At 42.8% G+C, this 16740-nt stretch overlaps 1 protein-coding gene and 1 long non-coding RNA gene across 12 annotated transcripts in view; one reads left to right on the top strand and one right to left on the bottom strand.

Annotated features, from left to right (window-relative positions):
* The window catches only part of ABLIM2 (actin binding LIM protein family member 2), a 226212-nt gene that overhangs the window by 199784 nt on the left and 9688 nt on the right, over positions 1-16740 (top strand). For 9 of the 10 annotated variants that reach the window (XM_075930800.1, XM_075930805.1, XM_075930803.1 and 6 more), the window contains 3 exons: positions 4195-4249; positions 5910-5974; positions 6132-6212. In XM_075930800.1, coding sequence (XP_075786915.1) covers positions 4195-4249; positions 5910-5974; positions 6132-6212 — 201 coding nt within the window. The remainder of the gene's footprint in view (positions 1-4194; positions 4250-5909; positions 5975-6131; positions 6213-16740) is intronic. The other variant, XR_012904395.1, reaches the window with a different exon arrangement.
* Positions 12027-16740, bottom strand: part of LOC106732368 (uncharacterized) — a 29073-nt gene continuing 24359 nt past the window's right edge. For both annotated transcript variants that reach the window (XR_012904397.1, XR_012904396.1), the window contains 3 exons: positions 15206-15330; positions 12936-13132; positions 12027-12608 (listed from right to left, as the gene is read on the bottom strand). This is a non-coding gene — a long non-coding RNA (uncharacterized LOC106732368). The remainder of the gene's footprint in view (positions 12609-12935; positions 13133-15205; positions 15331-16740) is intronic.

Raw genomic sequence — 16740 nt, 5'->3', positions numbered from 1 at the left:
CCCTCCAGTTATCTGGTACAGAAGCAATAGGTTCCATACCACAATTAGTAGTTCTTCAATTTCATGTCTGAGTTTCTTGAGAACTCTTAGATGAATACCATCTGCTCCTGGCGACTTATTGCTCTTTAACTTATCAATGTGTTCCAAAACCATCTCGACGGACACCTCAATCCAGTACACTACCTCAGATTTATCACTGAAAAAGAATGACTCAGGAGTGGGAATCTCCTTCACTTCCTGCACAGAGCAAGCCAATACAAAGAATTAATTTAGCTTCTCTACAACAGCTTTGTACTGAGTGCTCCTTTAGTACCTTTATTGTTCAGAGTCCCCACTGATTGTTTGGCAGGCTTCCTGCTTCTGATGTGCATTTAGAAAATATATTTTTCTATTTACTTTTGTGGTTTTACTTAGTTGCTCCTCACATTTTTTTTTTTGGCCTCCCTAATTATACTTTTACATTTGACTTGTGAGAGTTTCTGCTCCTTTCTGCTTTGCTCAGTGAGATTTGACTTCCAATGTCTGCCTATACAGAATACTTTAGTTAGGGAATCAGTGGTATCTGGCTGGTTTATTGGTAAGAAAATTACCAATTTGAGGCAAGAGGGAGATTAATAAATTACTTTGAATTTAGTAAAACTGGGAAGTCCTTACAGTTACTTACACTGTAAGCTTCTTGGGGCAGGAGGTTTTTGTTCTCTGTTTGTACAGCACCTAACACAATGATGGTCCTGATTGAGACTGGATCATGTAGACACCTGGGCTATGTCTACACTGTGGCATTATTTTAGGATACTAGGGCTACGTCTACACTGGCCCCTCTTCCGGAAGGGGCATGTAAATTTCACGAGTCGTCGTAGGGAAATCCGCGGGGGATTTAAATATCCCCCGCGGCATTTAAATAAAAATGTCCGCCGCTTTTTTCCGGCTTTTAAAAAAGCCGGAAAAGAGCGTCTAGACTGGCCCCGATCCTCCGGAAAAAGCGCCCTTTTCCGGAGGCTCTTATTCTTTCTTCAAATCTATCTTACTTCAAAGTAAGAATAAGAGCCTAGAAAATTAGGGGGTCGTCTTCTACGCCCAGTCGCCTTATACGCCGGAAAATACGGTACGCTACTCAATTTGTGTAGCACAAATTGTGCAGCTTATTTCAAGGTAAAGGTGCACTGTAAAACAAATAACTAATAACAATAGTTGAGTCAGCTGATTAAAAATCAGCCATCAAATGAGGTTGGTAGTTCATTATTTCTGATGTTGTGATTGAGATTATTTATTGTAATCGTCATAAATTAAGTTGACAGGTGCATAATGTGTTGTGAATAGTTAATGAAGACTGTTGTACCCATCTTTCATGAGTTCACAGAAAGGGCAGGGATGACTCGAGCCATTCCTGCGCCCCGGGCAGCGGGTGCGTGATGCATGCGTGGCTCCACCCCCGGTGCGCGGCTCCCCTTAAAGCTGCCATCAGGCGCTCCCCATAGATTGGCGCCTTGGGCAGCTGCCCAGCTAGTCATCCCCCCCCTTAATCCAGCCCTGAGAAAGGGGAGGGAGTATGGAGCTGCCCTAGACAAAAGACTAGACCCTGCATGTTGAGTTGTGCATGAATTCATCCCTAATTGCTCCAGTAGGCATATACATCCACCACAATGGGGAGGGACAAAGCTAGCTATGTAGCATTGTGAAACAAGCATGTTTTGTTTTATTTATTTATTGAAAATATTTTTACCCTGGCTCTCTATTTGAAATATTTGAGGCGGCTTATAACATTTTTTAAACACAATACAGGCAGTCCCCGGGTTACATGGATCCGACTTACATCGGATCCCTACTTACAAACGGGGTGAGGCAACCCCGCACTAGCTGCTTCCCCGCAGCAGACCAGGGAGACGCGAAGCTAGCACTGCCCCCCCCCCCCCCCCCCCAGATGACCAGGGAGACGCAGAGCAGCTTTTCTCAGCAGACACCTCAGCTTGAGAATAAAGGACTGAGGGAAGTGAGGTTTGAGAGAATAAAACTGAGCTCTGGAGAAATGTTTGGCTAGAGTTTCCCCTACAATATGTACCAGTTCCGACTTACATACAAATTCAACTTAAGAACAAACCTCCAGTCCCTATCTTGTACGTAATCCGGGGACTGCCTGTACACATATATATTAAAAGTTAAAATCCGAGACCCCAGAAGGACATAAAACCTACTAAAAGCATCTCATACAGACTCAAACAGCAATAAAAGCATGAGTGAAAAGGATGGCTTCCTGACACCGAAACAGTGCTAACATTGGTGCCATGTGAGTATCCTAAGGAAGATAATTCCACAGCCTGGGAGCAAAAGCTGAGAAGGCCGTGTTCTGCATAGATGTTAATCTTATCTCCATAAGAGACAGAACACTGAGTAGGGCCTCCCCAGCTGACTTCAGTCCCCAGGCAGGTTCATATGGGAGAAGACAGTCCTTCAGATACCCCGGACCCAACCTGTTTAGGTGCTTCATAGGTCATAACCAAGACCTTAAATTGTGTCCAGAAACATACCGGAAGCCAGTGCAGCTGCTAAAGCACTGGCATAATGTACTCCACATAACGAGTATTAGTTAAAACTTGAGCAGTCGCATTCTGGACCAGTTGAAGTTTCCAAAGGCTCTTTAGAGGCAGCCCCACATAAAGCACATTACAGTAATCCAGTTGGGATGTAACAAGAGCATGGATCACTGTGGCCAAGTCATGCTTGTCCGGGAAGAGTCGCAGCTGGCGGATCAGACGAAGCTGCCCTAAAGCACTCCTGGCCACCAAAGAAATCTAGTTCTCAAATGTTGAAAACAGGTCTAGGAGGACTCCCAAGGTGTGTACTTGTTCTTTCAGGGGGAGTAACCCCTTCTAGAACAGGTACCATGCCACATTCCCGAGAAGTTTGCAGGAGAACAGTTTACTATTCAGAATTAAACTGTGCAATAGACATTTGCAACCAGCAGGTGGCAATACTTCTCCCAATTATACAATGCAAAAGTTCAAACACATATATAAACTTCATGAGTTGAAAAGGTTGTGCACGGTCAAGTCCTTTAGGCCAAAACTGTGGCATTCTTTTCAGCATAGCTGTTCTCTGTTTGGAATGCAGGCTTGTACCAACTTTTGTGGTTTGTTATTTTTAATCAATTCTCCCAATGCTGAATAATAAAACAAAACAAAACAAAAATGGGGCTTTACAGGATCTGTAAACATGGTTATGCATGTGACTCATCCCCTAACAGGCAAAAAAGCACATCAGGATTTAAAACACTGTTTTTCCAGTATCCTATAATGTCAGTCAACTTATCATAGCATTTATCAATCAGAAGGAGAACAGAGAATGTGTCACATGCACACAACTCCTATTTGACTTTATTAGCAACTGTGAGCGAGGGCAGAATTTTGTTGGGAGTTTCCAAAGAGCCTAAAGGTTTGACTCTCTCAGCTTCCACTCAATTTCAATGGGATTTGGGTGCCTAACTTTATTAGTCTATTGTGAAAACTCTAGCCTTAGCCAATAGTGTCAGGTCTTTTAAAACATAGTTCAGCACACCTGTTGGGAAGGAGGGTATAGGTGACTTTCTGCTATTTTTCCATCTCTTTGATTCTGGGGAATGCTGGGGATTGGCATTCAAGTTACAGAAACCTCAATTTGCTGTGGAATGAAGCACGGGATATATGAGGGATTGAGAATCTGGCTTTTAGCGTCTACCTAATCATCTGTTTTATACGGCCACCAATCACCATAGAATCTGAACACCTCCAACATAAAATACATAGCAATAGTGAAGTCCCTCATTAATTTCAAGGAGTCTGTAGCACTTCTCCTTTTTAAGGGATTAATTCTCTTTTGGGGAAGGATTTTGGTTTTAGTGTTTTTGGTAGAGGTACAGCACAAGAAAGGGAGCATCAGTGTTAGTCTTGTTCTTTTGGCTAAAGCAGCTTTTCAAAGAGGAAGATTTTGCAACATTTCCTAAGGATGCTCAGGCTCTGGATTTGTCTCATCTCCTCTGGAAGCCATTTTGCAGCTGCTTCAGTAGCCTGCTTGGAAAAATTAGATTGTGTTTTAATGAAACTGTTTACTTCTTTTAAAGGATTTGTATTTTGATTGGCAGGTATACTTTCTTATTTCCAGCTATAGTGATTTACGTACTCTTGTGTTTGTTGCTACACTATTTGTTTCTTTCTTTTTCAGACAGCAAGTATGGGCCAGTATGAAACAGACCAAGATTCCAGTTGGGGGACAAGAGGTACTTTGAGATGATTTTCAGACACTCCTGTCTTTCATGGGTTTTGTTCTTTGGAGGGGTTTGTTAACATGGTGGTACTGCTGTTATCCTGTTAGGCCCTCTCATGGCTCTGCTAAGGATGGCTAGATGGTAGCACAGCTCAGCAATCTGTCAAGTTCGGAGAATCAGCTGACACTGTTCCTTATTTTTTACTTTAGTAAGGACAGCGGGCCTGAATAGAGTACTGCCATCATAAGTTCAGTCAGTCTCTGTACCCCCAGCACCAGGGCCTGCTCGAGCCGTTCCTGCTCTCCAGGCAGCGGGCATGTGACGCATGCGCGGCTCTGCCCCTGGGCGCATGGCGCATGTGCGGCCCTGCCCCCCAGCATGCTGCACACCTTACAGCTGCAATCGGGCATGAGGCGCCTGATGGCAGCTCCAAGGGGCGCCGCGTGGCCCCCGGCCCCGGGCGCATGGCGCCTGATGGCAGCTCTAAGGGGCGCCACGCAGCTGGGCGCATGGTGCCCCTTACAGCTGCCATCAGGCGCCCCCCATAGGTTGGCGCCCCGGGCAGCTGCCTGGCTAGCCCCTTCCTTAATCTAGCCCTGCCCAGCACTTGGCAGTGGCCTCCATTTTCCTCCGTTGTTAGCCGGTGATATTCTCATTCCCAAGGTAGAGAGGAAATTCAGATTAGTCACCAATCACAAAGTGTGTGCATTGCACTTAATCACTGTGTTACAATGGAACCTAAACCTTAGCAGGATCGCAACATACAGTATCTGTCTACATTAACTTCTCCTATTATGAGTCAATCTGTTCGTGATCATAATGAGCTGGGTGGGGAGATGTGGGGTGGGATATTCCTAAAACCTCAAATAGGAACTCTGAAGCCACTTAAGCTCTTTTGAAAATCCCACCCTTAGGCTTTGCCTGTGTTGATCCTTAATTTAGTTTCAGGATCTGAGTAGATAAGGGAGCACAACTTCAAAGAAAAATGTCATCTCTGATTTGAAATATTTTAGGCAACAGCGGTTCCACAAAGGCCTCCCCACTACTCTGGTTGTCCTTTCAGGCATCCAAATGCTATAGGGACTGGTGGCCATGTGGCAGTCTATTCAGCAACATTGGCCTAACTAGTAGGCTTATGCTAGCTGAGGCCCAGTAACCCCTAAAAAGAACAGAAAAGAAACCCGCATTGTTCTTCCTGCAGTCTTTTCTTCCACTTCAATTGGTCCAAATGCAGTGTGTTGTCACTTTGGAACGTTCTGTTAAGATGATGATGTTCATATGTTCCAAGATTCTAATGTGTCTAGTGATCTGTATGTTTTAATGATTTTCAGTAAAGAGCAGTAAGGGAGAAGGTTTCAGACAAGACACTGAGTTAACTCACACACAAACCACTTGAGAAGAAAGATTTCCAGCTTTCCCCATAGGATGCCTGTTGTTTAATCCCACTTCTGTGATGCAGATTTTCAGCATCATTGTTCAGCAATGGATAATGTTAGTACCCTCCAGACCACCAGAGTTCGATTACCTTACCCTCAGTTATCCATAAGATAGTCAAGGAATCGAGAGAAATGCAATAATTTGAAACATTCATCTCTGCTAACTATCTGCATATGCCATCATAAAAGAACCCTGCATATTCTAAGCTATCAAACCGTTTCCCATTTTCTTACAGAATACAAGGTAAGAAGTGCCATGCCAACACTGGGAGAATGTTCAGATTCACCTCTTCCTAGCAAGGTTAAATGTGTTCCTTTTTCCTTATTGTGTCCATGTGAAATATGTATGTCAAATATGGATAAAAGTATGTATCATTTAAATTTGTAAGTTCTACACATTGCCACACAGCAGAAGCACATTTTACTAGAGTTGATGCCTTTATTCCTTTTTGTAACAGATCTATCCTTATGAAACGCTTATTGTAACAAACCGAATTCGGGTGAAACTGCCAAAGGATGTGGACAGGACCAGACTGGAGGTAGGAAACCATATGCTTTTGAAATCCTTGTTCTGTTCATTCATTAACTTACTTACAGTTACTGCTACTGTATGTCCTTAGTATAAATTAACTTAGAAGTCAGGTTCTCCTCTTTGAAACTAAACTTGTTTACACCAACTAAATCATAGAATCATAGGACTGGAAGGGACTTCGAGAGGTCAGCTAGTTCAGATACTCATGGCAGAACGATTTTTTACCTAAACCATCTCTGACAGGTGCTTGTCTAACCTGTTCTTAAAAATATTCAATGATGGAGATTCCAAAACCTTCCTAGGCAGTTTATTCCAGCAGTTAATTACCGTGACAGGAATGTCTTACCTAAACCTCCCTTCCTGAAATTTAAGCCCAACGCTTCTTTTCCTATCTTCAGAGGTTAACAATAATTTTGAAACAACCTTTTATGTACTTAAAAACTGTTATCATGTCAGAGCTTGTCTGGAGGGGTTTGCCCATTAACCAGATGTTGATGTTTTGTAGCAATCATTTATTTGGGCAGCAATGCTTATCAGTTTACATAGTTCACTGAGCCCTGGTTTACACTAGGAAGTTATTTCAAAATAACCCCCCTTATTTCAAAATAATATGTGGAGCATCCATACTACCGAGCCTGTTATTTCGAAATAAGGGGCTGGTTATTTTGAAATCTGTACTCCTGCTTTCCTCAGAGAATGACGCTTATTTTAAAATTGTTATTTTGGGAGTTATTATTTCAAATTTAGTTATTTTGAAATAATTTCCTAGTGTAGACATACCCTGAGAGCCCTATTCTATAAAGTGCCGAGAAAAATATTCCAGTCTCTTAATATCCATTGAACTCAATGGAATTTGAAGGAATTCAGTCCCTTGTGGGACTTGACCCTGGGAGATATCATTCATTTTCAAGTTACCGATCTCTTAACTAAATGAGTTGGTGAATATGACATTAGTGAACATTGTGAGTACAAAGGTGTATTTTCCAGGAAAGGTCTGTGTCTCTCACCATTTTTGAAAAAAATAATAAAATAATTAGTATTTTGATTATTTGTACCCGCCTGAGTATAAATATTCTGATAAAAAGAGGTTATGAATGGAGAAAAAAGAAAAGTTTACAAACTTTCAGGCCATTTATACACCATGACAGAATTAAAAATCTTGACAGTGAAAGAATTTGCTCTAATATATCAAACATTCAGAATTCCAGGAGTGCTTCTCATAAATAAAAGGCCTGATTCTCCAATCTCTTTCTATATACAGAACAATTTCTGAAGCCAACATAAATTCTAAATTTGGAAGTCTTGGTTGAACCCAAAACTTGGTATTCTCAGTCTAATTATATTTGTGTTAATCAACATGGTGACTTCATTTCACAGGCTGTATTAAGGTGGTTGTTTTATAAAACAGTGTACATACACATCTGCAAAACAAAAAAGTGCTTGTAGATCATAACATCAATGGATATTTTAACTGCTTTATGTCAGAGAGTAAGGCAAACAGAATTGCTCTTACATTTTGGAGTTTATGACTAGACTCTGAATCAGCCACTGGGGTTAGATTATTAAATCTAAGTTTGAAGTATCACATCCATTTTTCATTAAATATATGTTAAAACTGCAAATTACCACCAAAGTAAAAATGGAAGTTTATTAAGTTTGAATCTATGACATCACTCTGGCAGCTTCTCAGGTATGATTGTTTTGTTGTTAAGGACAGTTCTTTACTTTTAATGCATGATTATCAGGGACATTCTGTACGTGCAGGCTTCTGCACAAAAAGACATTCTATGGACCAACTACAACCCCTTCATCAGGGAACTTCGGTATATTCTGATTCACCTGATAGACCATATAATCAAAATAACCCATTCAGGTGCTAGTTGAGTGATGTTTCTGGAGAGCCAGTGGCTATCTGGTGGTCCTGCAGGAGATCCGATGTTGCTGGATAATTTCTTGGGTTCAATTTTATTATTTTCTAGACCAGCAAGATCTGAGAGCATTGAAGAACAGTATGCTCAATTCTGCTTGTGTTGCTTTAGTGTCTTTAGTGCTTTAGTGCAATAGTGCTTTGCCAATTTAAAGTATGATATTGATAGGCTGCTGATAGAGTCCCATCTAGCTTCTCCTAACCAGAAAGCCATTGCTCATGATAGATACCAGTAGGTGTGAGAGAGGCAGCAAATAAATGAACAAACAAGGAAACAGAAGATTTCTCTCTCCTCAAGATGAAGACAATAGGAATAACTTCCATTTATATCTAATTACCTAATTTATCGATATCCAAAAACACTGAACAAGCTCAGTATATCTTACAATACCAGTGAAATGCAGCCATTCCTGATTGGTGAGGGTAGCAGCCAACCACACTCTTCACAAATATGGGTATGTCTACACTTGCACCCTCTTTCGAGAGAGGGATGCAAATGCAGCTGAGCAAAATTGCAAATGAAGCACAGATTTGAATTTCCCGTGCTTCATTTGCATAATCGCGAACCGCCACTATTTCAAAATACCCTATTTTGAAATAACAAACGCTGTGTAGATGCGGTTATTTTGAAAGGAACCCCTTCTTTTGAAATAACCGGTAAATCTCATTTTTTGAGGAGTAAGGCTATTTCGAAAGAAGGGGTTTCTTTCAAAATAACCGCATCTACACAGCGTTTGTTATTTCAAATTAGGGTGTTTCAAAAAAGTGGCGGTCCGCAATTATGCAAATGAAGCACGGGAAATTCAAATCCGTGCTTCAGTTGCAATTTCGCTCAACTTTATTTGCATTCCTCTCTCGAAAGAGGGTACAAGCATAGACATAACCTAAGTGGGCAGAAATCTTTTTCTATCATAATACCATTGCAACCTGCTCCTCAGAAGGTTCCAGGGTATCTTGAATATCCATATTGAGCAGCCAGTCATTTGGCTTTTGAGGTCCTATATAAAAGAACCCCACAGAATAAAGTGCATATTAGTAAATTACTTACGCTGAAGATATCAGATGTCTGAGTTTATCTTGCTAGAATTTGTACCTGTGTTTTCAGGGAGTCTAAGGATCCTATTCTGCTGTCACTCACTCTGGTGTAAATCAGAAATTGTCTCCTTTGAAGTTGATTAAGTCACACACATGTCAGAATCAGAATTGAAACCTCAACCTTTGGCTCTTTGAGCCATAAATATGAGCAAACCAGAGTTACCATTAATGCATGTGTTGAACAGTTCATATCTGAGAATGGCCAATTGCTGACATCCAGAGTCAACCACAGTTTCCTCCATCAGTGGAATTTTTGTCTGTGTAAGGACTGAATAATGAATCAAGTATTTTACATAAATGATTACTGAATTATTGTTGATTAATTTTAGGATTAAGAAATCATTCAATAATTGTAAAATAAAAAGTCAATGATTACCAGTCTTGATCTTTGAAGAAGGTTAACGGCAAAGTAAAAAATATGACATTTGCCAATAAATGTGGAGAAAAGGGCATTAATCTTTAAACAGAAAAGAAAGGAAAACTGTGAAATAGTTGCAAGCTCCCATATGAAGACTAAACAGTGGTAAATATTTTCAAAGATCCCTATAGCATAGGCTTATGGTATTTATTGGAATGGGTGTTTGTTCTTTAAATGCTTCAGTGCTCTTCTTGCTTGATTATCCAGCAGGCGATAGTGATTTGATTGTACGAAACAGAATGTCTCAGATGTGTGCTGTTTTACGCCCGGGGTATAGCAAAGCTCCAAAGGTGTAATAAAAATCAAGAAGAGTCCAAGAAAAGGAAAAACACACATCTGGACACATCCTATACATTAAAGCATTCTTTTCTCTTTTTTTTTACGTGAAAAAATAGAGTCTTTGTTTAAACTATCAGGCTGGTCTGAATAGCAGGCACTGCGCTAAATTGCTTTTTTTAGACAATGTATAGTTTGCTTTGGATGGATAGTGAATGTTCTGGCTGCCATTCTCAATAACTCATACATTGTCCTCAGCTGGGGCTGCTGTTTGTTTAACATGAAAGTGGCTCAGCCTGCTTCACACCAGGTGCAGACCTCTGCCTAAAGTCTTGAGAAACCCAACCACTTCAAAGATCTCATAGTGATTTCCAAAAGAACAATAAACAAGATTTGCTTCAAATCTGCAGTAGGAAAACGATAAAGGGACCAGACAACTGATCCCGGCAGTTGCTGCGCTATGTTAAAACATGCATCTGAGAAAAGGACCTCTGTGTGCAGCATCTTGGATTGATTAAGGGTTGGTAGTTTTTTTAACAATTAAATTAGCAACATTTAAATAGGATGATAGCAACTGGCAAAACAGAGGGGACAGATCTGCCCTTTCAAACCATTGTGCAAAGGAAAGCTATGTGACCGGAGCAGATTCAAGGCTGATCGTCCTGTCCCCCTCCCCTTCCCGCTCCCCGCGTTAGAGAACTGCTGGGCTGAAACAGTTTTGCACAGAAAATCAGTTCATCGTTATTTCTTCTCATAGCAAAGGAGGAAGCCAGTAACTGAGCTCTGAACAGGGCAAGGGCAAAAGTGGAGGGTAAGCTTAGTAGGTTTCAGGGAGGGAGACAGACCAGACCCCAAGCAGCCCCTGACACACACCTTCACAGGAGCAGAGCAGAATTCCAACCACACACCTTTGAAGTGGTAAGAAAGGACTTAGGTAATGTGCATTGCAACCTGCAGTCTCATGTGGGTTTGAAGTGGCAGAAAATACAGGAGAATATCAGCTACAGCGCAATGCTGAAAATCCTCCTTTTGTCTGTTACCACTCCCCTCCCCAATTGCTAAGCTTTCTGTTGTAAGGGCTCGCGTGGGGGATAGCACTGATAAGGTATATAGATAACTCATGTATTCAGTAGGCTCGCTCAGATTTGATCTTTTAAACAACCTACATTTTCTAGCACCCGCTTTTACTGCAATAAAATCACTGGTCCTGATTTTTATCTCACTTGCTCTGCTGTAAACCAGTAGAAGCTCCCACAATGTCAATGGATTTGGACCAGAGCAAAACTGCTGGAGGAGAGAAGAAACTCATTGGCTGCATCTAGACTGGCAAGTATTTCCGCAAAAGCAATTGCTTTTGCTGAAAAACTTACCAGCTGTCTACACTGGCTGCTTGAATTTCTGCAAGAACACTGACGATCTCATGTAAGATTGTCAGTGTTCTTGCGGAAATGCTATGCTGCTCCCGTTTGGGCAAAAGCCCTTTTCCGGAAATGCTTTAGCGCAAAAGGGCCAGTGTAGACAGCTGAAAACTGTTTTGCGCAAAAAAGCCCCGAAGGCGAAAATAGCAATCAGGGCTTTCTTGCGCAAAACCGCGTCTAGATTGGCACGGACGTTTTTCCGCAAAAAGTGCTTTTGCAGAAAAGCGTCCATGCCAATCTAGACGCTCTTTTCCGCAAATGCTTTTAATGGAAAAACTTTTCTGTTAAAAGTATTTGTGGAAAATCATGCCAGTCTATTTGCCAGTCTATTGTAGCCATTATGTTTTTTGCTAAAGTTTGGACAGGAATATTACTTCTCCTTGTCCAGTGTGATTAAGGTCTGTAAACTCACTACTTCTGATCCCTTTGCCAGTCCTTAAAGCTGCTAATGCTGGAGATTATGAATAAGCAGGGTTTGTTTAACAGTTCTGGTTTAAATTGGCTTTAATTGAATTCTTTTTAGGGAAAAATAATTACTGTTAGTTTTCACTTCTCTGGTAGATTCTGTAGAAATCTTGAGTAGTTGTTCATCTTTTCTCAGATGTGAGAGGAAATCTGTTGTATTGGATATTTCCCTAATGACAAATAGAATCCAGTGACTAAAGTTAGCCCCTGAGGGTCCAGTTAAGAGACATTACAACAAAAGCCATGTTAAAAAGGATTTATGCTCCCGTTGTGAGTGATTTTGAGACTCTCGCCTTCATTGTTCAAGAAATCTGTTTTAGAATTTAGAATCATACCTATTTAAATGTGTGCTTTTCAATGTATGGATTTAGCCAGTGAGTAGATAGGTGCAATTGGGAATAAATGTGTTTAAATAACATAAATTCTTTCTTCCAAGCCTCATACATCTGAGAGGCAGAAATAAGGACTTTATTTTTCTCTATTTGTTCTAAACCAGCACTAAGGCTGATATAACTCAGTTCCTGTTGCTTGCAGAGGAGACATTATTAATGCCAAAAGTTAACTATATACTGACCTTTTAGAATTGCCTAGAACAAGTGGCCTGCTGCCTGACAGGTACATCCTAGGCTCTCTGAATCCTTCAGTTCAAATGAATGTGCCAAAGCCTCAACTGCTGTAAACTGACTTCAGTCATGTTATGTGAATTGACAACAACTGAGGATCTGGCCCACAAATTTTTTGAGCTGTTTCTTCTTCACTTTATTCTAATTTAAGATGAATGAAGCCGCATTCTCAGGAGTGATTCTGAAAGGAAATGTGGAAAGAGGTAGGAATGAGCTTAAATAATATTTCAATACAGGTTGGACCTACGTAGTCCAGCACCCTTGTGACCTGATGAGGAAATTTGCCTGATCAAGGAAGGTCCCCAGCCTACTGTCCCTCTCGGCAGCTGGCTCAGCTAGGGCCCAATGCCACTGGGCTCTGGCCTTGCTGCAGCAGGGCTTGGGCTCAGGCTCCGGCCCCACTTCTGCACCGCCTGGCCCGGGCTCCCCAGAAACGGGGCTTGCAAGCTGCTGGCAGCCATGGGTAGGGCTCCCTAGGGACAGCTCGAAGGCTGTAGTGCTGTCTCACCTGGCTAGGGCTCCTCAGGGATGGGGCTTCCTGGTCCTGCTAATTCTGCCCCGCCGCTTCCTGCCCAGACTGAGGCTCCCAGCTCCAGGCCGACTCTCACTCTCAGCCACTGGCGCTGTATGGTTCAGCAACATCTGTGGTCCTGCTAGACCACAGATATTGCTGAACCAGGGAGTCCCAGATGTAGGAGTTTTAACCTGTGAAATGAAGTAGTAAAACAGCATTAGCTGGTACGGGCATAATTATTTTTGGAGTTAATTTTTAATGCAGCATGATTCATACAATAAAAATAATTCCGGTCCCTCTATTTGCCTCTTTCAGACACCCTTATTTGTAGTTCGCTGGTATTTCTTCTCAATAATGACATATGGATTTAAATGATAAAGAAGGTTGACTTAATAGACTAAGAACTATTAAAGTGGGCATATGTAATTCCAGTTCCTGAACAGCTTTTTCGACTTGTTTTCCTACAACTAGATCAAAGCATATTGATTGCCACACATGCATACTTGTGCAGGGAAAATAACTGTACCTCTGAAGTGACAAACCAGAACAGTGCACTGTGTAATTAAACAGTACTTGTGTAATTCTTAAAGATCATACTCTGCAACTCTTGCTTTGAGTAGTACTTACTCTTGTGAGTAGTCTACAGTCCCTTCATTGGTGACTACTCACAGGAGAGTTCCTAAAGCTGTTTCTAAACAAGTAAATTGCAGCAATTTAGGTGAATTGTTTTAGAAGCCAATTTACTTAAATAGGGGCAACCTCCTTGTTTAGATGTTCATGTTTTCGCTTGTGTGCCCAATAACAATTTAGTTTAAATTGATTCCTTACTGACTTAATTCAATTGCTGCCACATTTTTGTAGACAAAGTCTTAGTCTGAAGATTGTAGAATGTAGTCCTAAAATGTTGCCAGTGCTGTAGTTTTGAAAGAAAAGTTATACTGGTAGTAGTTTGTTCTGAGTATTAGTAAGATTAGTAAGAAGAATAAGTTTATACAGCAAAACTGTAGAACTGCATGTTCTAGAAGAGAGATGACCATTTTCAGAGAGCTTACAAACTCAAGGTTCTAAAGCAGTGGTCTCTAACCTTTTTAAGCATGAAATCATTTTTTTGACTATAAGTGCAATCCAAGATCTACCTCACACCTAAATACCCTTGTCCCGCCTCCTTCGTGCCCCTTCTCCAAGGCCCTGCCTAGGGTTGCCAGGTGTTTGGTTTTCTACCGGACAGTCCAGTATTTGCACCCTCTGTCCAGTAGAAAAATTCAGAAAATACCGGATATGTGCAATGTCCAGTATTTTCTGAATTTCTGGCTGGGCACAGGACAGAAGCCTGGCGGGGATGAGGGAGTGACTGGGAGGTGGGGCCACGGTTGGCGCTATGAGCCTGTGGTCGCATGCAAAAGCCGGGGGGTGGGGGGGAGGGTCTGGGACTCCCAGCCATTCCCCCCACCTGGCTTCTGCATGTGACCAGAGACTCCCAGCGCCAATTGCAGCCCCGCCTCCCAGCTGGGAGCCTCTGGTTGTGCACAGAAGCCAGGCCGGAGGAGCGGCTCCCAGCCACTCCCCATGCCCCCGCCTGGCTTCTACAAGCAACTTGAGGGAGTGCCTGCTGGGGGTGTGGCCCCATGGACTCCGGCTGCGGTCAGTGGCTGCGGCCTCCCTCCCCCGCCAGCTCCACTTCCTGCCCCCCTTCCTCTGGCCCCTCTTCCTTCCTTCCTTCCAGCCCCGCGGCCCCCGACCCTCCCCAGCTCTACTTCCTGGCCCCCCTTCCTCCCAGGTCCCCCCCGTTCTTCCCAGGCAGCCCCACGCCCCTCCCCCCCAGCTCTGCTTCCAGCCCCCCACCTTCCATCTGGCTAGCCCCACTCCCCGCCAGCTCTGCTTCCCGCCCCACCCCCTTCCCAGCCAGCCCCGCCCCCCTCCTGGACGGTCCTTCCCCCTCCACCCCCCCCCATGATCAAGTGTGTCCGGGTTTTTGGAGGGGTCTACCTGGTAACTCTAGCCCTGCCCCCTGCTCACTTTCACCAGTCTGGGGCAGAGGGTGGGGGTGCAGGCTCTGGTCTTTGATTAAGGGATTTGGAGTGTGAGGGGCTCTGAGCTGAGCCTGGGGCAGGCAGTTGGGGCATCAGAGGGGGTTGTAGGTGCAAGCTCTGGGAGGGCATTAGGATACAGGGATGCTCGGGGCTAGGGCAGGGGCTTGAGATGCAGGAGGAGGTTCACGACTGGGTAGAGTTTTGGGATGTGGGCTCCAGCTGGGCACTGCTTACCTCAGGTGGCTCCTGGGTGGTGGTGCAGTGGGGCTAAGGCAGGCTCACCCCTGTCCTGGTCCTGTACCACTCCCTAAAGCAGCCAGCAAACTCCATCCCTAGTCCTGTTGTGCCCCCTCTCTGCTCTGTGGAGATAAGATACAGAATGGAAGAGGGGGCACCTTGACATCAGTGCCCTTCTCTCCCTGCCCTGCAAAGCAAGCAGGAAGCTCCTGAGGGGACAGCTCCAAGGCAAAGGGCAGGAGATGCACAGCAGTGGGGAGGGGCAGCTGAAGTGCGGGCACTTGACAGCCTCTTGGCCAAACCAGTCAGGATCACCTGTCAGAGGCTCCAAGATCTACCAGTAGATCCCCATCTACTGGCTGATGACTGCTGTTCTAAAGACTAATGACTGTATTAACTATATAAAATTAGCACATTCGTTAACTGTTACATTTCCAAAGGTTTTCCTATGCAGTCTTCTTTATTGATGGAAGCCATTCCTCAGTTTGGAATGGAACACTTTTAAAAGATTGTATTATTTGATTAACTTCTTGGTATTTTTAATAATTATTAAATTTAAAAAAAAAAGTCAGTCTGAACCTTGAATGCAAGGAACAGATTTTCTCACTCTTTTTCTCTAGGATAAATCAATCCAGTCACCTCTGTGACTAGATTTTTAAATTGTATTTAGGCAAATAAAGATGCAGCTATAACACTAATTGAGATAAAAGAGAAGTCAGGGAGTATTCCCAGTAGGCACCTATTTGTACTTTCAGGCTCTTAAAATTCTTTTTTAAATCTTGCTTGTAGGCTCCTACGTCAGTTTGTTGCTTTTGGAAAATACTCTGGGTATTTATTTTTTTCTTCCAGCGATGGTCCCTATGGGTACATCTACACAGCAACGTTATTTTGAAATAACTAGCGTTATTTCGAAATAACTTGTTCGCATCTACACAGCAGGTAGTTATTTTGAAATAATGTCAAAATACTGTCAAGCTGGAGAACTTCTTACTCCTATTCCTGTAACCCTCATTATACAAGGAGTAAAGGAAGTCGGAGGAAGAGTGCTCTGTTTCAAAATAAGTGCTGTGTAGACACTCCCAATTTCAAAATAAGCTATTTTGAAATTAGCTATGCAATTGACGTTGCTCAGTTTGCGTAGCTTTTTTCTAGTTAAGCCCTGCTGTGTAGACGCACCCTATGAGGCTCAGGATGCACCTAGAGTCAACAAGTTAGCAAACATTCCTCCCCCTCTGGGAGAATCGCAGTTCACTCCATGCAAGCACAAACTGCTGCCACAGAATCTCCATCGGATGTTCCAATGATGGACATTTGCAGAGAGGCCAGCTGGAGTTTGATCTACTTGTTTATGACACACTACGCCCTCATTAATATCTCCGCTGCAGATGCAATAGTGGGATCACCAGTAATGCAAACATATTTACTACCATCTTCTTTGCACCGACTTCTAGTCTGAACACTGTTTGCCAATCATCCATGTGTGGAATTTACATAGGGCCCATTACTTGAAGAAATTCTGGTTACCTACAGTG

Source organism: Pelodiscus sinensis, chromosome 5 (genome assembly GCF_049634645.1).
Source record: "Pelodiscus sinensis isolate JC-2024 chromosome 5, ASM4963464v1, whole genome shotgun sequence".
Lineage (NCBI taxonomy): Eukaryota > Metazoa > Chordata > Testudines > Trionychidae > Pelodiscus > Pelodiscus sinensis.
This window is presented reverse-complemented; position numbering and strand designations above follow the sequence as displayed.